The sequence below is a fragment of the Lindgomyces ingoldianus genome, assembly GCF_010093535.1.
Source record: "Lindgomyces ingoldianus strain ATCC 200398 unplaced genomic scaffold BDR25scaffold_3, whole genome shotgun sequence".
NCBI classification, from domain to species: domain Eukaryota; kingdom Fungi; phylum Ascomycota; class Dothideomycetes; order Pleosporales; family Lindgomycetaceae; genus Lindgomyces; species Lindgomyces ingoldianus.
Window position 1 is genome coordinate 2,242,447 of NW_022985164.1, and position 20,145 is coordinate 2,262,591.

A 20,145-nucleotide genomic window follows, 5' to 3' on the forward strand; every position below is an offset into this window, starting at 1 on the left:
TAACCTTGACATCACTTAGTTGTTGTGTTAGGTTTGGATATAGGCTGTCGTACGAAGTGGCCTGTGCTGCACCCGCAGCATGAGTTGTCAGAGGTGAGTTCATGACCGTTATGAGCGGTCTAGGTGAAGATCGGTAATAATCCTCACCGTATTGCCTAGGCCATCCGATGAAGTTATGGCCTTGAAGTGTGGACTTCATTATGCAGTGGAAGAGTATTGTATTCATGTGGAGGCTCTAAGGCAACCATTATACATATGGGGGTACAGGCACTAGTAGATACTGGCTAGGCCTAGTTACACATTATCCAGGTGTGCCCAACTCCTGTTCTTAGCTCCCTAGGAAAGTGTTCAAACTCCTTTTCGGCATTGCAGGTAAGAGCTTGGTAGGTGATAGTAGGGTGAAGCTACCTAGACCGTAAGGCTGGAGGCTTCGTGCTAGCGCGCTTGAGATATCTTCCCAAAACTCTAGAAATACGGGAGCACGGTGTTACCCAAGCACGCGAGTTTCACATGATTAACTATCCCTTCTGATGATAGCAGATATGGTGTGACTAGGTATCAAAATTAGGGATCACCCGCAGTAGAAACACTAGCTATTCTTTTTGCACTGCTCTGCGGTGTGGCGTACTCAGCAAGATCTAACCCTAGGAGCCTTGGAAGGCGGCGTCTTGCTCAGGGAATTGCAGTGGCGCGGAATGATGTGGCGAGCTTGTAGCACTAGTGTTTTCTGCAGAGAGTTACAACAACGCAAAGTGGGGCGAAAAGCTTGTAGTGGCGGCGTGATTTCCATGCCATGCCGCAAGTCTAAATTTCGCGTATCTCAACGGAAGGCTTCTTCCAGACTCTCGGGTCAATTTCCAAACTCCGTCCAAGTTCCTCTTGGCCTCGCGGACTACAAAGCTTGTTTCGAACGAACGTCACCTAGGGACCGTTAATTACGATATCAACTAGCCATTGCGCTGTCATCAGTGCCTAGAGACACTCCAGTTTAATATGGTTGCCTAGAGAGACAACATTGATGGTATCAGCCATGCACATTACGGGCCACACCATCCTGCTGGAAACGTCGTGGTAGTCGGCGGAGCTCTGTGATAGCCAGAAGGCCTAAAGGATGAACGGGGAAGTTGGTTTGATTCTTCTCTCCCTTGTCAAGTCTACTCTCATCGCGACAGTACTCGGTACCACAGTATTGGAATTGCAGCTTTTCCACAGCTGCCAGGGCTACTCCAATAGTTTATCGAAATCTCGTTCGACTGCGATACCAGCCTCTTCTAAGCGACCACGCTGGCCGCGAATCCGGACTCTCGGAACCGCAGTCATGGTCGCCTTCAACAATTGCGTTAGATCTAGTTTCTGGGTGACAAAGATGCACTGAACCAATATAAGTGCTTGTATTCGAGCCTACTACCCTTGGAGATCTGGATGCATTTGTAAGCAACATGCCCCGACTGTTACAACGCGCGAGCAATTCTGTCTTCTTAAGCCCACCCATAAGGATAAAATCATTGATTCCTAGTAAGCCCGTTAACGCATGGATTCTTTCTTGCAAAGGAAACCTAAGACCCATCTTGCCCTGCTCTGCCGAAAGTCGATATTCTATATTGCGGCCTGTGGATTCGATGGCCAGCTCATGCTCAGGCGCAAAGCAAGGGTGTTCAAGGGGTTGTGTTTGCTGGAACGGGAAGCGATGGTATCCCTACTGGATCTGACCAGATTGTCGAAGGCCTTTGAAAAAGGGCTGCAGGTCGTGGTGGTGACTAGGAGTTCATTTAGACTAAACACTCCTAACGGGACTGACACTAACGCTAGAGAGTGGGTTTTTACGCGTTATTCAGGCAAGGATTATGCTACAGCTAGCGATTACGAGCGGGTGCACCATAAACCAAATAATTAAGTTGCTTAAAGAATGCCTGCACAATGTGGCTAGGCAGCTTTAGAGCCCTGGGGATTAGTTTAGCGATGTGGGGCGGCTGTAATTCTAAAGCCATTTGAATGAGTAAAGCATGACATTACGGGTCCTTGCGAAAATGCCTGGGTTGGGCCAACTCTCATATCTCCACGCTATCCAAGGATGTTATGCGAGAGCAAGTCACTCGTTTTAACATTAATTCCATCCTATTATGCCCTCAGCTATAGCCAAAGGACCTTTCGCAGAGCTTGTCATTACAGACACTCTGCGACCAATGATACCAGCGTCCCCTACACTAAGATCTAGTCGCTGAGGTAATTGTGTGACTGAGAAAGAATTTTCATCAAGCAAGAATGAAAAGAGCGGGTCCGAAAGCAGGCGATTCGGGGGGCCTTGAAGAGAAGCGCTGAGGTCACCATCGTGACTACACCCTTGGTTAGCAACATGACAAAGTTCTAAAGCTCCACCAACCGATCATACACTGAAACCTGAGACATACTGAATAACGACCCAATATCCACCAATTGAACTTCGTTGTTTACCCCTCCAACCTCTGAGCTGAACTTGCGTTCCGGATCTGTGAAGGTTTTCGTCATCGTTCGAGAAGAGGAGGTGCCATTCCTGGTCCGAACTCGTGCGTTCTGGTTCGGTGTGATGCTCAGTAGGGCGAAGGACTGCAATTGAGCCTCCTTGACTTGTTCTTGTCGAGAATCCGTTGCACATTTTAATCGTGACGCCGAGAGATGCAGTGAGGGAGGGAAAGGGGCATAAGGATGGAATGAAGGATAGTGACGACCTTTCGAAAACAGCGAAGCTATATTTTGAATATTCTGGGACCGGAATCCAAATGTCTTCAGTCGTTGTTATATCCCTGGATGTTGGGAGGAATTTGAGCAAATTTGAGAGAGTACCAGAACTAATGATCCACTGCCAAGATTTGTGTACCGAAGACACCATGGAACTGGATGCTAATAGACAGCTACACATGGCCTTCTACACCCCATAACTTGGGTAGAACAGAAAAGCACTAACTAGGGAGGTGCGGGCAAGCGCGATTGCGCAAATTTAGGAAAGTCTCATTTGAATGCCTTGCGAACGTGATCGTCAATTGAAGTTCGAAATCTAAAAAGGCCGGAACCGTGCACCCGATTGGAGTGTTTTGCTTTCAGAAAGTGACTTGAGGGAGACCTTTTATACCCCTGTTCTTATTGTAGCATGGTAGTATCTCGGAGTTAGGCTAAATAGAGGCCTTCAAAATCTTGAATGCATCAGCACGAGTGCCTAAGTAGCGCTCCTCTGCCGTCTTCCAGTTGATGACATTCCAGATATTCTCGACATACGCAGCTTTGCCATTGAGATACTTGAGTTTGAATCAGTACTTGTAAGTGCGAACGGAAACGGAGCGATCTAACTTACCTGAAGGTAATATGCATGCTCCCACATATCCACGCCAAAGATCGGTATCTCGCCTTTTCCGACCACAGGGTCCTGGTCCTTCGTTGTGACAATTGCCAGTCGTTGTTCTTTTCCAATTTCAACTTTGACTAGCCAACCCCAACCGCTTCCCTGAATGCCGAGAAGAGCCCCCTTGAAAGCATCACGGAATGTCTCTTCATCGCCCCACGTTGCCTTAATCTGCTTGAAGAGTTTCGGCGCCGATGATGTCTTTGCATCCGGAGAAGATGCCGGGCAAAGGTTTTGCCAGAATAGTGAATGGTTGATATGCCCCCCAGCGTTAAAACGAATCCCTTGTTGGACAGAGACTTGGGTCGCGATATCGGAGGTATGCACAGCTTCAGCTTGCGTCTTTAGAGCAGCATTCAGATTCGTGATGTAGGTCTGGTGGTGCTTGCTATGGTGAAGCTCCATGATCTGGGCCGAGATATGGGGTTCCAAAGCCTGGTGAGTGGAGTGAGTTAACAATGCGATGCTAGCACAAAGTATGGAGAAAAGGGGTACTCACATCATAGCCATACGGAAGAGGAGGGAGAGAATATGTTGACGCAGACATTGCTCCAAATTCGAAGGGCTGCTGAGGTTGTTCAGACGCAAAGACACATGTAGAAGAGCGTAAAAGAAGAGAAAAAAGAGCAATGGGGAGACTTGTGTAACGCCGCATGCTGGCGTAAGATGCGGATATCTCAAGAGGGTTTGTCAAGAGTGGGAATCCGGTTCTGCCAACAAGGTGCTCGTCATGCAGCCCTTCTCTCGATGGGGTAATGAAACTGCCTCAATTTGGCGCGAACTAGCTCGACAGCCAAAAACGCACGTGAATTAGGCCTAACAACCACGAATAAATGCACACTGAGGTCCTCAAATAAGTTATACTAGATGGGCGACTCCTATCGCTGATCTCTGAGGAAATAGTGTTCGAGATGGCTCAAAGACGCGGAGAGTGGAAGGGAAACGGGTCGCAAACTCAACACAAGTTTGAAAGAAGAGGAATGCGATAAACTCAAAAGATTGTTTCAAGAGTAATGGATAGCAGCGACGTTATCGCGCCCTCATACAATGAAGAAGTCGAGAATCTCAAGATGTGAGATGGAGATGTAAGCTGGTAACACCGAAGTCCGAGTTCAAGCTAACCGAAGAGGGTTAGTCGTTCTCGTCCCTCTTTCATCTCACCAACAACTATCCCAAGATCCGTGAAGGCGTCAAAGTATTCGACAAAGTGCTGCGGAGACTATCGTGAGATATTAATGCCTAAGCCAGGTGTGTTCTCTCCTAGCAATGTAGGATTTTAACCGAAACCAAAATGTACAGCCTCAAAAGCCAATGCTCACCCTAGATCCTGAACCCAAAACGAAACTGGGATTTATGCAATCAGGCAGATCCCACCATGGAAACTTTCTAGAAGCGCAATTGAGGTTTTCTAAAAGATTTTCGGCACGGCGCCAATACATCCGGATCCACGCGCCCAACACAGGTTACGCAAGCGGCAACACATTCAATCCCCTAAGAAAACATACACTACCTCACTAGTCTCGGCAATCTTGGTCCTGTATCCAGGTCACGCAGTCCCGTTTCTCATATACACTGCCCCGGATTTCCCAGTGGTGCTCCCTCCTACAATTTCAAACTACTCCTCTCATTGGCCCGCATTTAGCGAGTTCTTAATCGTTTACGTCTTTCTCATATATATTAATCTCAAGGTGTCACCGGACGAGGTGCTCCGCTCCGCGAGGGGGATGGAGCGTTGGGCAAAATTTGGAGGCTCGTGGCACTTTACGAATGAGTCCATGGTTGGTGGATGCGAGAAGTATTTTCCGCCGACCGGGATGCGGATGGCTGGAGAGTTACTCGAAACGGGAGAGTGCACGTCTGGCATCTTGAAGCCAGGGTTTGTAGCTAGTAGTGTGGACTTGTTTATATACTTTGCCTGAGCCCGTGGTGTTTTCGGTGCGACGACATTTGATATTTGGATACCAGCTACCATCTTGTCAGTATGAAGATTTCTACTTCTCTTACACTGGCCGCTGCCATTTCATCGGCTTCAGCACATACGATATTCGTTTCTCTCAACGGAGGTGCTGTGGGTGATGGCGTCCGGGTTCCTTCTTACGATGGCGTACGTTTGTATTCCTCCATCAGTCAAAGTCACCTCTAAAATATCATAGCCAATTACAGACGTATCATCTAACAATATAGTCTGCAACGGCGGACCAAACCCCACAACCGCAACCTCCAAAGTCATCACCGTGCAAGCCGGCTCAACAGCCAAGCTGACATGGCGACACACTCTCACCTCCGCTGCTAGCGATGTCATCGACCCGAGTCACAAGGGACCCGTTATGGCGTACATGAAGAAGGTGTCTGATGCGACCAAGGATTCTGGTGTTGGCGGTTTGTAGCCCAACTTCCAACTCCCCATGAATTCCCAACTTCCAAACCTCACTTCAAAATAGCCCAATCAGTCCCAAAACTAACAAACCCTCCAGGTGGCTGGTTCAAAATCCAACAAGATGGCTTCGACGGTACAAAATGGGGTGTGGAACGCCTGATCTCCGCCTCTGGCGTCCAAACTGTCACAATTCCACAATGCATCGCTCCAGGGCAGTACCTGCTCCGAGGCGAACTCATCGCTCTGCACGGCGCGCAAAATGCGAACGGTGCGCAATTTTATATGGAGTGTGCCCAAATTAATGTTACCGGAGGTTCGGCAAGTAAGACGCCTGCGACAGTGAGCTTCCCTGGTGCGTACAAGGCGACGGACCCCGGGATTTTGTATAATTTATATGCCGGCCAGAAAACTTACACGGTTCCGGGGCCGAGTGTTTTTACTTGTTAAGGGAGCGAGGAATTGGGCTTATGTAGCTGGAATTTGACCAATCTAAATTTATGATCCCAACACTCTTAAGGCTAAGGGGTTGACAAAAAGAAAAGCAAGAACGCTTATGAGATCTATAGAATTGGTGAAATTTTAACAAAAAGAGAAAACTGATCACCTCACTTCCTGGTCTCCCGCGCTTCTCCCCTGCAATCGTTCCCACCGCCGCTTTTTTGGAGTCTCTAATCTTGCTCTAGTCTTCGTCACACTACCAGACGCGGCTCGGTCTTTTGCTTCGCCATAGAACCTTCGGTTTCGAAGGTGCTTCCGCTGTGGTCGCCCTGGTTTTTGTTGTAATTTTCACCAGGGACGTCGTCTTCGACCTAGCCTTCCTCTCCACCTTATCCTTCACCCCCTCCTTCACCCCCATCTTAATAACCCCCCATCCCCTCGGTTTCCCTTTCCCTGAAGTCCGAGCTGGCACATCTCTCACCATACTGATCTTGTCACTCAGCTCCCCAGAATCCAGCTTACTCCGAGACTCAGAGATTAGTACCGGCAAGCTTGGATGTCTGCGTCTTTCTATGCGGGCATGTTTGGTGGGACGATAGTTTGGGAGTCTGAGTAGGGCACGTCAAGGGATAGTTTTGGTTTGTGAGATTGGAAGGGAGTGGGGTTTTGAGGGCGAGCAGGAAGGAGAAGGGCCCGGTAGATGTCTTCCTTCGGGCTGCTAGCTTAGATTCAGTACCAGACGTCACCGAGCTGGGGCTAGAGGTGCGTACAAATCTAGGTCTTCCAATTCGATAGTACTTGGTGAAGGCGGATCTTTGGGTATTAGTTTTGAAAATTGCCTCGCAGGTGCATGAGGTAGTGGCTCCACAAACGGCCTTCCAGAAAGGGTTTCCTTGCTTGCGCTCATTGTCACGAGTGCCAGCACGGCTACTCTCTTTTTGGCTTCGACAGCGACTTCCTTGGGTGTATGTTTTTTGACCTTGGTAACTTTTGTTGCCTTTGAAGCAGCCTTAGCTTTGTGCATGCCCCTGCACTTCCCTTTCTTCGGTGGAGGGAGAAATGGGTTACCAGTTGGTAGATCATCTTTAGTTTTTTTTGAAGCGCCCGTGCTCATTTCTGAATGTAATGGACTCCTCTTCTCCCCATGGTCACTGAGGTAGTTCTTTCTGCTTCCTCGCCGACTCCCTGCTGCCTACGGTTGGAGCTTCTTTGGCGAGACGAGGCGTGTAGAATCAGAGATTTGGGAGAAGCGGGAAATGGAGAAGATGGGGTGTTTGTATCTCCAGGACCGGTTCTAATCATGCCGCGTCATCGAGGTTGCGGAGCTATAGCAGGCAAAGTGGCAGACGATGGGGCAGGGGATGTGGTGTCACTATTTTCCAGATTCACAACCGGAGGTTTCCCTTTTCCTTTGCCTCTCGCAGTTGGAGCGGCGGTTCTTCTCCCTGCCTTCGTAGCCCGCGTGTGTCGACCCGTAAAATACTCTAGACTCTCCTCGGTACTCTGACTCCACTTTCTAGGCTCCCACGTCGCATTCGGATGGTGATCCTGCCACAGACGCACAAGGCGGTACGGAGGGCTAGAAATATGCTCCGAGCCACTAGTTGAAGAATATCGCCTTGGATTCCAAGTTACTGTAGGGTCAGTCGCTCGGCGGCGAGAACGGGCTCTGATAGGCGGGCTTGAGGTACATTCGGAAGCCATGGAAGGCGTGTCCAGGTATTCCCGCAGGCATTCCCGGTCGACTTGGAGGCGTTTGCGTCTACTGCTACTTCCACTTTAGTTCGGTTTGGAAACGGAGTCTTTCCCCTTGCTAGTGCTCCTGGTGGCTCTCCCACTCGTGTCCACGGGGAGGTTTGGTTTCTGTGGTGTTCGAGTTGCGACATGTTTCTTCAAAACGCTCCTCTTCGGGCTTAGAGCGGCAATTGAACTCATGTCTGTGTCTCCCTCTTCATCACCGCGGTCGTTATACCTAATCCTCTTCTCAACCGTACTTAGCGAGAATTTGACTTTGGGGTTACGTCTCGTCGGCGGTGGGGTATATATCCTCGCCGGACGAGTCCTACGTTTCTAGAGACTCCTCGTCAAGCTCGACAGACTTTGAAGCCTGGAAGATTAATCTAATAGCCGACGCCGGAGCAAGATAGATGTGAATCTCGGGCCATTGCTAAAGTCGTGAGAAAAGATGTGGGAGGAGTTCCACTGTCGGATGTCAGCGTCCTACCTGGACAAATAATTAACAGGGCAGGAACAGAGTCTAACGTACATGAGAATCCAGGAACCCCCCCATACAATGCCACAAAATGGACACTTCAAATCTGTCTCTCCAATATGTCTTCTATAATGCTCCTGTATTCCGATATCATCTCCTCTCTCCAACGGCTCAAGACAAACTTTACAATACTGCTCATGTTTCAATTTATTACTCATGACGGAATATAGCTGCCATTTTAGCTCAGCAACAGGAACATCCTCGGACTGAGAAATGATCTCCGACATGGCGGTTTTTTTTAGAAAATGTCGGAGAGTGAGGAAGCTTGCGACCGGTAGTAACTTGTTCGACATGTTGCTGGAAGAGTTTCTCCCAGGCTTCATGGTGGAATGCCCTGAGCGCTTTGCTGGCGGGAGATGTAGGGATGTGGGTCAAGGAGGGAGCGTATGAGAGGCTGATTTCGCTGAGCCAGGAATCGAATTCTGCGAAATTGGGGGGGAGATGCTCGACGCTGCATTTCCTTGACATCGCTAGTGGCGTGCTTAAATCACTGGGTGTGATAGGCCGGAAGAGTCCATGGGCAATGGCCTCATTGTCTTGGGCTTCGCCTGTGAAAGTGTCGACGACGTCCCAATATGCATCATCGTCGCGAGTCCAAGGCTCATCCCCCTGAATCGGTGAAACGGGTTGGTCTGAGCTCAGAAAATGCAACGACGCTATCTTCTCTGCTAAACTCCTGGGCCTCGGAACGTCGTAGTTTTCGCTGCCGATATGAACAGGTGGCACCGTAGGCAGCCTCCCACTCGGATACAAATCCACCAAATTATCAGTAAGATATTTCCAATGCTGTGACCTCCCCTCCAGAAGCCAGGCATTACGGTAGCCATTTAACACGGAGGCAAGACCCTCCCGGAAGAGATTCCTCTCAATATTCCACAGTGCGGCGTTGTATCTAGAGGCCTTCGGGTGCGTCGGATTTTCCTGGAAATTCGGCGATACACCCGGCTTCTTCACCCTCGTCTTCCCCCTCGCAAAGGGATAAGGTCGAAATGCGGATTTCATATTACTCAGCTGCGTAAAAATCCTATACTGATCTTCTCCGAACAGCCGTTGCCGCGCTTGCTCCTCTCGGATTTCCTCCTGGCCATCTACCTTCTTGGTAGAACGCCAATCAGGATTCATGGTGGTCGGATCCTCCCACTCGCCGGGCAACGTCCAGAAGTAGAAATGCGGTAATTGCATTCCTGGAAACCTGATGTAAAACAGATTCTCCAGCGTGCGTGGTTCGCCGTCGGCCATTGGGCGTGGGTAGTCGAGGAAAGCGGGGAGATAGCAGATTGGGGGTCGGAATTCGGAGGTGGCGTAGATCTCCCGCATGAGTTCCTGTCTGTCTTTCTTTGCTTTCGATTGTTGCTTGCCCTTCTCGCTTTTTTTGGTTGCCTTGAGTTTTGATTTCGCCTTTTCTTTTCCTTTCTCTTTATTGGAGGGTTGAGCGGAGGAAGCTGGAGGATTTGTCCGCTCAGGCAAGTTCAAATACATGCTCCCATTCCACCCCTGCACCTGCGTACGAGCAGCCCAGCCTAACCCACTTTCAATTTTCGCTTTTCGCAGCATACGGATCAAACAACCGTTGCGTGCGGCGTCGATGACTTCCTGGGATAGCTTAGGTACGAAATTTGCTCCCACCCCGTGTGGAATCGCCCGTCCAGGCAGCTCCAGCGTCTCTCTCGTGACACTCGTCACTAAATTCATAACCGCATAAGGGATTTTAAAAGGCAGGACCTCAGGAGACACGTCTTGTTTTTCAGTCCCTCCAGGCGTATACGGCGAAGGTGGCGGACCGGGGCTTGGCATGTCTGGTAACGGCCATTCATAAATCCTCAACTTCTGATGGGGAAATGTTGGCGAGACTGATGGTGTAGTTCCTGGATCTGAGGACTCATCGCTCTCGCTCCACGTATCTCCATCCTCACTACTCGCCATCGTCCCAAGCTTCTCTACGCCCTGAATAGTATACTCAGTAACCTGGCTTTCCTTTTCGACAGTTGTATCAGAAACATCTTCCTCCCCATCCGCCCTCTTTTTTCCCCTTTCCCTCTCCCTCCTTGCCATCGCTCTCGCCTGTTCATTCGCCTTCTCAATCTCCGCCCTCTTCCCCCTAACTTCCTGCATTCTCTTCTCCATCTCCTTATTCTGTTTCATCCGCGCGCGCTTCCTAAGCTTGTCATCCTCAGCCAAAGCGCGCGCCATCTCATGCTTTGGCATGTCCTTTCGGTACAAGCCTTTTCGACTGGGGCTGCGGATGGCGTACATGAGTTCTTTGTGTGTCTTGTCGTCCCAGTGGGTGCCCGTTTGGAGGTGTTTAGGGACCCGGTGCTTACCGGCCCGCCTGTGAGGTGTTGACCGGGATGCTGGTGCCCCTGGAGGGCATTCTTTCATTCGACGCTTCTTGGGAGCGGGGATTTCCTCCCTTAGTTCCTCCAGCTTACGTTTGGAGGGACCGCGAGGCATGCTGGCGGTGGTTTGGTGGTTGAAGGATAACTGGCAGCTAGAGAGATGGAAGTGCAAGTTCTGGGAGATGAGTTGAGGTGTGGATAGGAGCTCGAAATGTAGGAGAGAACTCTCGAGGCCCTTGTTGATTCTTTAAAGTTTTGCTCTGATGGTGCTGTGTCGCCGCATTTGGTTGGTTACCTACCTTACTCATACTGATCAGCGCTACGAACAAAGTGTTCTTTGTTCTCTCGTGTCTAATGATGCTTGATCAGGTTAATGCGTATCGGTTTGACATTGGCGATCACAGGGTACAAAAATGAATGAGCGAGGAATGTGACGCATTGAGCGACCCGATACACCCACACTCGACAGGAAAGAGAGACACGAAACCAGAACCATAATATTGCAAAAAGATGCTAGGGTATCTCACTAAACTCAGGGTCAACGCTTGATATCAATCAAATTTCAGAAACGCTACTTACAATTCCGTTTTATCCAAATCCATATACTTCCTCTTGTCCTTCTTAAAGTCAAAAAATCCCTCCAACTCCATCCACTCCCCGGCAAACGCCGTTACCAGCCGTGTCCAATCCTCAACAGCATCCATATCCAAGTGCTCCCCATCATCATCCAACTCATGCCACACCCTCGGAAACGGCGTCGGTATTATATGTAAAATCTCCACACCCCGCGCCATGAACGGGACATGATCGTCTTGCACGAAACCGCCTACGAAAGTATCGTCGCCTTTGTTCGCATCAACCAAAAACGGTATCTCGGTGCGCGGTTTCTTGTTCTTGCGTTTTGCGAGCTTTATGGCGTGATTGGGGGAGGATTTGAAGGCACCAAGTTCTCTAAGTCGGTGTTCTATTTTAGCCATGTTTTTGTATGCCCAGTGTGTGGTTCGGAAGTAGGAGGGAACGTTTGGTGCGGACGCGCCGAGGAGGTCGAGGAGGACGAAGAGTGAGATTGAGTCGAGAGGAGTGCGGTAGGTGGACATGGCAGGGTGGAAGGAGGATTCCCACGTCGATGCAAGAGCGCTAGACGCAACTCGTCAGCCTTCGATGATCAAGACCAGAATTGTGGTCATGCAATTGCGATAGGATACCTTACCGTGCGCCATACAAACTATCATTGTCAGACCAAACTTTAAATGCCTCCTCCCCATCCAACAGCAAAATCTGCACGCCTTTCTGTTCTTCCAACTCGTCCGCCCCCTCTGCAACCATAGCCTCCCATTTCTTCGTCAATGCCGCATCAATGCTCCGCGCAGCATGCAGAATCATCGCACATGGTGCTGCGCTATCCGTTGCGCCGATAAACCCGTGCGGAGTCAATTTGCTGTCATAATGCGCCACCAAAGCCAGTCTTCCAACCTCGCCAGACCGACTGCCAGGTGGGTCGCGCGTCGCAATAAAATTCACAAATGGGATTTCCTTGCCGTTGCTCACAGGAGTCGTGGAGGTGGAGTTGTGCAGCTCGATCGTCCATGCTGGTAGGTGTGTTTTGAAGAAGTCGACGAAATGCTGAAGAACAGCGGCACTACCAGGTGTCCCGGATACTCGCGTTCGTAATATCGGTGCTAGGATGGCGCCTTTGTGGATGTCAAAGTCGTCGCCGGGGCTGGGCAGGCTTTTGAGCGTGGAGTCGCTGAGAGTACTGTAGGATAGTCCGAGGGGGACGAAGGCAAGGAGAGAGAGAAAGGGAGTAAAGAATAACATGGCGACTGAGAGAGAATTACATGTGGAGTGAAGTATAGCGAAGTAAGATGTAGAGGAGAAACCAAAAGTAAGGATTAGTTCTCAAAGTACGGGCATGTTGTGGGGTTGGATTGCAGAAAGGAGTGCAGTGAGCTGGGATACGAGAGAGGTGTTCTCAACACGGTTGATCTCTCTGCTCGGACATGCTTCCGCCGATCCGAGCGCTACCACGTGATATGAGTAGTCCTGTCCATTGATACTATTGAGTACATCACGAGGTTCTATAAGTGCCCAAAGTAACTCGTTCACGACGTTAAGTTTCTCCAGAGTTTCCCACTCTGCCGCGGTCGCTCCTCCAACGGAAACATAACCCCAGAACGCCAAGACTCAGGAGAAGCAACTCTACCCGAGTCGCAGAACCTCATCACGAGTTTCGTCTCTCACATCCTCCAATCCATCAATTAACATGCATGCTCGCTTCTTTCCTCTCGCCCAAGCTCTCAGAAGCTCAGTGCTATGGATGAATACCAGCAGACCGATCTGCGGGTCACGGATCTCCCAATTCGTCTGCAAAACCTGTCGAAATAAATTTTCCACAGCGTCCATCTTGCGCCAAGTCGCAGAGGCTGGATCGAAAGAAAAGGGTATAGCGTACCCTAACTCTATAGCTATGCGAGCGAGTATTGCTCATATTTGTTAGGTTACCCTGCTCGACTATGTATATACAAAGCAGGAGATACGCGAACCTCGTGGCTTGCGTTTTGGAAAGGCACGGCGATATTCCAGTTCGGTGCTACATATATTTTCATCGCGCCTTTTTTGTATAAAAATGAGGAGTGGGAGCCTAGAGAGGGGGTGAGGATTATGTGGGCTGTGGGAGGTAAGATATCTATCTCTTACGCTCGTTCTGTCTTTGTTTATTGTGCTAAATTTTTAATCAATGGTGGATTGTCCCGTGATGCACTAGTCAAACTAAGCTGGTGGTCCACCATTACATGTATACGCTTTTCTTAGCTCTTCTACTTTCACTCCTCTATTACCACATTTCTTACCCTAGGACTCCTTTCATCATCCTCTCCAGTCTTTCTCATATCTCTACCTCCACGCTCTAACGATCCCAATAGCAATCGTCCTCTCCGCCCTGCCCATAGCCACCCTCTCCTACCTGACCGCCCCTTTCGTAAAATCCATCTATATTTCCCTCCCTCCCTGGACCCGCACCTCTCTCCCCACCCTCCGCAAATTCTCCGCTGCCCTCCCACCCAGCACCCGTCTCGAATTCACCACCCTGCGTACCTGGCCCTCCGAACGCACCACCACGGCATTTCTAGACGAACTCCGCCCCTTGTCGCCGCATCGGTTAAGGTTTGCCAATATTGAGTTGGTTAGAGGGGAGAAGTGGAGGAAGGCACAGAGGGAGCGGAGTTGGTGGAGAAAAGTGGCGGAGGTGTTGGCGGAGCCGAGGAGTAAGTTTTATGTTAAGGAGGGGAGGAGCTATACGGTCAGTACTGGGGTGCCGGGGGTGTGGGAGAATGTGGCGTTGGCGATTCGGCGGCAGGGTCTGAAGGAGGGGGGAAAGGGGGTTAAGGGTATGAGCAGTGGGGTGAAACCAATGGCAAAGTCGGCAGATGGTATGAGAATAGAGGCGAGTAAGAAAATTAAGAGACAGACTACGAGGCCTATTAAGGGAAGATAAAAAGATATGAAGGTGTGGGAGCGATGTTTCAACTGCAGAGGTTGAAATAAGTAATCCCCGAGGATACCGTCGTGCGCCGTCCTGGGTGAACGAGAAGTTGTAGGATAGACTATAAGCCTTATACAATAGGACTCAGAAGTTTGTCGGGTTCTCGAAGATAGATAGGCTCCTTACTCACAGATATGTAAATGACTAGATAGAAGATTTGAGGTGTATTATAGCCCATCTAAATAGACTAAGCAACTGGTATCAATTTGAAGAAAAGTAACCACAAAGGACAGGCACGAACCAACGGTTCAACCCCACACTCGGCCTCAATAGCACGTTCTCCGTAGCCTTCACCAGACCACAGAACCGTTCCAAATACAACTACCATCTCTCACACCGCCTTCTCAGCCGGCTCGTCCTTTGTCTCACTAACCACCGCCTTCTCAACCGCAACCTCCTTATCCGCCTTATACTCTCCACTCGCCTCACCCACGCTCAACCCCGCACGCTCCAACAAAGCAGTCAAGCCAACCTCCGCATGCACCTCCCTCCACCTCTCCTTCTCCCGCTCCGCTACACCTACAGAGCCGAATAGGATATCCATTTCCTCGAGTGAGAGACCTTTGGTCTCCGGCGTGATAAGGTAGGTGAAGAGCGCGCCGCCGAAAGTCAGGAGGCCGAAGAAAATGTAGGTGCCGTAGGTCATGGATCGGAGCATGTCAGGGGTAACTTGACCGACGATGAAGTTGTTCATCCTAGAAACCCCATCAGCATAAACATCCTTCGCGAAATTCAAGCGCTTGGGGAATGGGGAGCAATGCTTACCAGTTCGACGAAGCCCCGAGAGCAATTCCATAGGGACGGTTAGAAAGCGGCCAGATTTCAGAGATGACGATCCAAGCACACGGGCCCCAAGAGTAGCCAAAGTGGATCACGAAGAGCCAGACCATGACCACGGCAGCCCAACCCGCGGATTGGTGATGTACCCAATCTTTCTGGTTCTTAGCCGTAATGACCGCCTGGAAGGTTGGTCAGTACCTTATCTAGGCTAAAGTATGTGGGTTGGAACTTACAATGATGATGTGGCAAGTCGCCATACCAATGGCACCGATGATAAGAGTGGGTTTGCGTCCCCAACTATCAACATACATGACAGCAGGAATGGTCGCAAGGAACATAGCAATACCGACGACACCTGTAGCCAAGAGTGAAACAGCATTCGAACTGAGACCAAGATCCCCAAAGATGGTTGGTGCGTAGTACAACACAGCGTTGATACCAGTCCACTGTTGGAAGAACATAGTCACGGTAGCGACAATAACGCGCTTGAACATGGGCTTGCTCGTAAACAAGCTACCAATTGCCACAAACTGCAGCTTCGCAACACTGCTCACGCTCAAGTCCTGGAGATGTGGGAAATTCTCCTGCAGCGTCTTCTTCTCGAACAGTGATTGCGCCTTGATCTCAGCGTATTCAAGTTCGATGAGCTCATGATCTTGCGGAAGTCCTCGGAGCTTAGCAAGCACACTACGGGCCTCCGGCTCGCGGTCGTGGTGGACGAGCCAACGAGGAGAAAACGGCATGAAGATCATACCAGCACCCAGGAGGACGGCAGGGACGAGCTGGAGGCAAAGGGGGAGAAGCCAGGCGGAGTTATGTTGGGATCGGCCGGTTCCACCGATATAATTGGTACCGTAGTCGATCCAGAAACTAATCATGATTCCCAGAGTAATAGACAGTTGCTGGAGGCCGACCAAGGCGCCTCGGACTTCGGGAGGAGCGATTTCGGCGTTGTACATAGGGACGATCATGGAGAGAGAGCCAACGCCCATACCTAACTTAATTAGTCTTGATGTTGATATTAGTTGATGTGGTGGAACTTGCCAGTGATGAATCGACCGCCAAGAATAGAATTGTGACCGCTCCCGGCAATAGCTGTCGTTTGAACGACAACGCCGATGATAAAGATTGCGACATTAACAAGAATGGCGTATTTTCGAGACAATATCTCGGCGAGGAATCCAGAGTACATTGTACCAAGCCAGGCTCCTAATTCGAGAATAGAGACGAGCCAGCCCTGTTTCGACGAGTTCCATTCCAAGGTTTCTTGGTTGTCAATGTAGCTGCCCATATCTAGAACGATCAGCGGAGCTTCTTCGGAGCTTCCTGAAGCTACTTACGAGTCTTAAAAGATGTCATCGTAAGCACACCACTGAAAACACCTTGGTTGTAACCGTACAACAGCCCACCGAGACAAGCAAAGCAAGCAATACCAAAAACTTTCAAGTTCTTCAGCAAAGCCATTGGACCAGCAGCTCCCGAAAGAGCCTGGCGGCGAGCCAGAGCGGCTGCCTCAAACTCTGAAGCGCCAGCAACAGGAGCCATGGTGCCGTTAACACGCTTTCAATTGGAACAAAAGGATAGAGGAGGAGATGAGAAAATCGAGCTCCAGACAGCTTGCAAGGGCAGCAGATGGAGCTGTTTCTATACCCGGTTGCGCAGGGCGAACCAGCGCCAATTCTAACAATATCGAACCTGGTCTCGGGTAGCCTACGGCCATACGGCTATCATCGATTTAGGGTGTGAAGAGAAAAGCTTCTATGGCGGATAAATTAACGGTTAAGCTCTTGGGCGCTACGATCAGAACGCCTTTTCTGCAGCCATATCGGTGGGTTAGCTCTCATCCTTGATTTCCGTTGGCAGAAATTGATTCGTCCGTGGCGTGGCTTCTCGGCACAAATTCCCCGCGGGAGAGCTTTCGGTGCTGCATGTGGAACAGTGCTGATGATGAGAGCAGAGGGTGGGGATGCTATTGACGCATGCAGGGCAACTGGACGATGAACAAGGACCCCAGAAAGAATCATCACTCGTGCGATAGAACAACGCCCTTTCAGCTGGGAAGATTGCAGATTCCATTACCCAGATACCCTTTGGTCGTGCAAACAAATAAAGGCGAGAAACACAGCGACCAGTGTCAAGCTTTGAAACAGATGAAACGGACACTTTTTCCGGGACCCCGCGTGTCATGTGGAGGGACGGGAGCTAGCTGCAGATCAATTAATTCTGCCTAAATGCACAATTCTTTCGGTAGCTGGTGAGCAACTGGTGATGGGACATCTCACCGGGCTGATGGGAGGTTTCCGGTGTGACAAAACGTGAAAATCGAGTGAGGGGTGAGTGTTGAAGGAAGCAGTTGGGCGCGTCGATGTTGATGGAAAAAGATATCGATGACCGCGGGGTTGGATGAAGGATGGTGCACTAGCTACCCGCCCACTACCACGACATGGTTTCACGAATAACTAGCAGAACCTTCACATTTCAACCGCGCCTCATCTACTTCATCTCGTCGCTTAATGTGAAGATGCCAAGGGTGAGTTAGGACATAATCTTCAATACCCTCATTTCTCTCCAAATTCTAGTAGGAAGACTTCATCCTAGTTCAGTTCCACGTTGTGTAAGAAGGTATAGTGCGGTATGTTTTCAAATAATGTGGAACATAATTATCGTGTAGTTTATATATTAAATCCGTGGCTGGAAACAGGGAGAACGTTAATAAGATACAAGTCTCTGAATTACTCCCCTCATGCTCCTCGTTAGATGATAGGATGCAGTATTTGACTAGCTCTACCAATATCTACCCATTGTATCATTTCCTACTTCCTCGAAAGCCGCAGCGAGATGCCCTCCCACAACAGTGGTTGTTGGGAGCCCGGGAATTGCACAAACATCTTCGGTAGCCCACGGAAGTAAACAGTCCTAGTACGAACCCCGGCTTCGGCCAGGAGTTCGTTGTAGAGGAAGGCCTGGTCTCGAATCGGGTCGCATTCGTCCATGGGAGGATATGTTGGCGCCTAGCCTTCGAGATCGACCCATATCGGAAATTCTCTCCCCTGTGCTTCTCCGAATCTAGGACATTGAGATTGGGGACAAACATCTCATATGTGTGTTCACTAAGTACCGGCGCGTCCTCGTTTTCCATATGCGATCGAAGGCGCGTTTGCCAATCCGCAGGGACTTGGTCGTCCGGCCACGTGAGGAGTGTGGGAACTATGAGGCACTGGCCGGTCAACTTCATGTCCGAGTATCTGTCTCTTGCTCTGGTAGCCGTGATGGAGGCGAGATGAGCTCCAACTTCTGTGCTAATAACCAGAAACCCTTTTATGGTGTCCGGCCCCAGGCTTGCAGCGTTCTTTACAACCCACTTTAAGGCCCTCATCGTGTTAGCGAATTGCATATTCCAAGTCACTTCTAGAATGAGGCGATTCCCGCGAGCGATGATTGCACGACAATCTAAATCTTCGGTATTCGCATCTCCGGCACACCAGTAACCGCCGTGAAAGTAAAGCCTGGTGGAGAGCCGCTCATCTTTACCGAATTCTTTCGGACAATATCTTCTCGCGGAAAAGTCGTGGCTAGGTCCTTCTGGTAAGGTTATAGTGGCGTTTTCGGCACCTACATTGTTTAATATAGAGAACGAAAGAGTCGAGAAGAGAGGTTAATGTTAGATGCCCCCCTTGTAGCATCGTTCTCGATACTCGACGATGACTTTTGGTGCCGGGGGTCAACACTCGTTGCAAACTGCGCTGTGGTAAGCCAACGAAATTGGGATGGACATTAGCCGTGAACACACCTTCTCCCCCTCCTTGCTCATAATTGGTGGCACCATGCTGCTGACCCCACCGTTGTTCAGGGCTTGAGTCTTATTTGGTGTCTTTTTTTCACCTCGAAGGTGTCGGGAGCCGTGGTTGTACTCGTTTCTTTGTCGATTTCAGAGAGTAATATGTCCAACACTATGTTGTTGCAGCCTTTAAAGCAGCTGTGCTTCATTTTGAGACTTTTCCTTGTCTTGCAAATAGTCCGCGTGCTAGCCTAAAGCAGTAAACACCCAAACCAGATATAGCAGAATTCAAACTACGAACTCGGGTGTACCTCGAGCCAGAACGTTTCAAAGTGCTTCCTCATGGAACGCTCCGACCAAATAAATATTTCCAATGTTTCCTGCAGCTTGAGCCAAGTTTCATGCAGCTCAGCCACACGATTTCGATCAGCTCTAGAACGAGAGCCAGAAACTGCAACCGCACAACTCTCCTTTCGGCAAAAGTCCCTTCAACGAACAGTAGCCAAAATAGAAAATGTGGATATAAATCTTATTCCATGTCCAATTTGGAAGTCTGTAGTATCTCTAGAACTCTCAAGGTAAAAAAACCAAGTATGAAGCTCGCTTCCTATGTGCTGGTTGAAAGCTTATAGGTACACATATACCCTGCAAACAGGCAAGCTTCATAGATTGACGATCTTGCTTCTGACTCTCTGAGCTCACGCAGGAGATTTACCACCCTTGATTCTATCCAGGCCTGACCATTGTCACTGCATAGATAATGTGCACCTACAAGGGTGCACAGAGCGTTCAAGTCCTTGGGCACAGTCAGAATCTCATCTGGGAGGAATACATCTCAGAACCCTGGAGGGACCACGTAGAGTGATGCCCGGAACGGATCGCCCACCCAGCTCAGTTCGGGAAAAATGTCGTGCGAGAGAAACTAGTTAATTCCGACGACAAGGCTGCTGACCAAATCTTGCTTATTCGGAGTGTAAGCATTAATTAACTAAAATCCCGCTCGCTGAGATGCGTACCAGCTAATTGCTTGGCGGGTGGTACCATAGAAGACATGAGCGCGATTGCATATATCGACAATCTCTTCTGCGGCTTTAAGGTGCATAGCTACCATCTCACGACTTGCTCCTTCGACGCGGTCATGTTTCTACGCATTAGCAGATGATTTTGCTTCCGGAATGACCGCCTCCTAGCGTAGAACTTGAAATGAGGCGGATATTTGCAATCTTTTAGCGTCCTCTACGATTCCAGCA

At 49.8% G+C, this 20,145-nt stretch overlaps 10 protein-coding genes across 10 annotated transcripts; 3 read left to right on the forward strand and 7 right to left on the reverse strand.

The window, feature by feature from the left end:
* Nucleotides 1–1,024: 1,024 nt before the first annotated feature.
* Nucleotides 1,025–1,567, reverse strand: BDR25DRAFT_310099 (uncharacterized protein; the record flags this gene model as incomplete). The annotated part of the gene is made up of 3 exons (XM_033691131.1): nucleotides 1,025–1,221; nucleotides 1,263–1,371; nucleotides 1,406–1,567. The coding sequence occupies 3 exons, from the start codon at nucleotides 1,565–1,567 to the stop codon at nucleotides 1,025–1,027; spliced, it is 468 nt and encodes a 155-aa protein (XP_033553605.1).
* A 537-nt stretch (nucleotides 1,568–2,104) lies between these two features.
* On the reverse strand, nucleotides 2,105–2,632 carry BDR25DRAFT_322115 (uncharacterized protein; the record flags this gene model as incomplete). The annotated part of the gene is made up of 2 exons (XM_033692013.1): nucleotides 2,105–2,333; nucleotides 2,409–2,632. The coding sequence occupies 2 exons, from the start codon at nucleotides 2,630–2,632 to the stop codon at nucleotides 2,105–2,107; spliced, it is 453 nt and encodes a 150-aa protein (XP_033553606.1).
* A 514-nt stretch (nucleotides 2,633–3,146) lies between these two features.
* On the reverse strand, nucleotides 3,147–4,028 carry BDR25DRAFT_209608 (superoxide dismutase mitochondrial precursor; the record flags this gene model as incomplete). Its single annotated transcript, XM_033684607.1, has 3 exons — nucleotides 3,147–3,269; nucleotides 3,326–3,808; nucleotides 3,873–4,028. 3 exons carry the CDS (start codon nucleotides 4,026–4,028, stop codon nucleotides 3,147–3,149), a joined length of 762 nt encoding a protein of 253 aa, XP_033553607.1.
* A 75-nt stretch (nucleotides 4,029–4,103) lies between these two features.
* Nucleotides 4,104–5,348, forward strand: BDR25DRAFT_391138 (uncharacterized protein; the record flags this gene model as incomplete). Its single annotated transcript, XM_033698132.1, has 7 exons — nucleotides 4,104–4,178; nucleotides 4,277–4,383; nucleotides 4,427–4,507; nucleotides 4,570–4,597; nucleotides 4,646–4,776; nucleotides 4,836–5,253; nucleotides 5,294–5,348. Coding segments are annotated over 7 exons (894 nt in total), but the record flags the coding sequence as incomplete, so codon positions are not given.
* A 6-nt stretch (nucleotides 5,349–5,354) lies between these two features.
* BDR25DRAFT_211040 (uncharacterized protein) lies at nucleotides 5,355–6,197 on the forward strand (the record flags this gene model as incomplete). Its single annotated transcript, XM_033684674.1, has 3 exons — nucleotides 5,355–5,477; nucleotides 5,527–5,752; nucleotides 5,848–6,197. The coding sequence occupies 3 exons, from the start codon at nucleotides 5,355–5,357 to the stop codon at nucleotides 6,195–6,197; spliced, it is 699 nt and encodes a 232-aa protein (XP_033553609.1).
* Nucleotides 6,198–9,942: 3,745 nt separating this feature from the next.
* On the reverse strand, nucleotides 9,943–10,839 carry BDR25DRAFT_278094 (uncharacterized protein; the record flags this gene model as incomplete). The annotated part of the gene is made up of 1 exon (XM_033687657.1): nucleotides 9,943–10,839. A coding segment is annotated over one exon (897 nt), but the record flags the coding sequence as incomplete, so codon positions are not given.
* A 153-nt stretch (nucleotides 10,840–10,992) lies between these two features.
* On the reverse strand, nucleotides 10,993–12,751 carry BDR25DRAFT_278096 (uncharacterized protein). Its single transcript, XM_033687658.1, has 3 exons — nucleotides 12,007–12,751; nucleotides 11,376–11,933; nucleotides 10,993–11,322 (listed from the first exon to the last, which is right to left on the reverse strand). Exons 1-3 carry the CDS (start codon nucleotides 12,612–12,614, stop codon nucleotides 11,310–11,312), a joined length of 1,179 nt encoding a protein of 392 aa, XP_033553611.1. The 5' UTR covers nucleotides 12,615–12,751; the 3' UTR covers nucleotides 10,993–11,309.
* A 322-nt stretch (nucleotides 12,752–13,073) lies between these two features.
* Nucleotides 13,074–14,277, forward strand: BDR25DRAFT_252970 (uncharacterized protein; the record flags this gene model as incomplete). The annotated part of the gene is made up of 3 exons (XM_033686210.1): nucleotides 13,074–13,237; nucleotides 13,294–13,473; nucleotides 13,718–14,277. Coding segments are annotated over exons 1-3 (864 nt in total), but the record flags the coding sequence as incomplete, so codon positions are not given.
* A 231-nt stretch (nucleotides 14,278–14,508) lies between these two features.
* On the reverse strand, nucleotides 14,509–16,712 carry BDR25DRAFT_278100 (MFS sugar transporter-like protein). The gene is made up of 5 exons (XM_033687659.1): nucleotides 16,458–16,712; nucleotides 16,162–16,410; nucleotides 15,351–16,111; nucleotides 15,103–15,296; nucleotides 14,509–15,032 (listed from the first exon to the last, which is right to left on the reverse strand). Exons 1-5 carry the CDS (start codon nucleotides 16,660–16,662, stop codon nucleotides 14,669–14,671), a joined length of 1,773 nt encoding a protein of 590 aa, XP_033553613.1. The 5' UTR covers nucleotides 16,663–16,712; the 3' UTR covers nucleotides 14,509–14,668.
* Nucleotides 16,713–17,923: 1,211 nt separating this feature from the next.
* BDR25DRAFT_310106 (uncharacterized protein) lies at nucleotides 17,924–18,943 on the reverse strand (the record flags this gene model as incomplete). Its single annotated transcript, XM_033691132.1, has 3 exons — nucleotides 17,924–18,567; nucleotides 18,600–18,699; nucleotides 18,908–18,943. The coding sequence occupies 3 exons, from the start codon at nucleotides 18,941–18,943 to the stop codon at nucleotides 17,924–17,926; spliced, it is 780 nt and encodes a 259-aa protein (XP_033553614.1).
* Nucleotides 18,944–20,145: the final 1,202 nt, after the last annotated feature.

What these genes read in the sequence shown, in the direction of transcription:
- BDR25DRAFT_278096 (XM_033687658.1), bottom strand. Translation starts at nt 12,614, where the DNA reads ATGTTATTCTTTACTCCCTTTCTCTCTCTCCTTGCCTTCGTCCCCCTC. An exon ending in GATAGTTTGTATGGCGCACG is followed by an intron (nt 11,934 to 12,006) that starts GTAAGGTATCCT and finishes AGTTGCGTCTAG; the next exon opens with CGCTCTTGCATCGACGTGGG.
- BDR25DRAFT_278100 (XM_033687659.1), bottom strand. Translation starts at nt 16,662, where the DNA reads ATGGCTCCTGTTGCTGGCGCTTCAGAGTTTGAGGCAGCCGCTCTGGCT. An exon ending in GATGACATCTTTTAAGACTC is followed by an intron (nt 16,411 to 16,457) that starts GTAAGTAGCTTC and finishes TGATCGTTCTAG; the next exon opens with ATATGGGCAGCTACATTGAC. An exon ending in TGGCGGTCGATTCATCACTG is followed by an intron (nt 16,112 to 16,161) that starts GCAAGTTCCACC and finishes TAATTAAGTTAG; the next exon opens with GTATGGGCGTTGGCTCTCTC.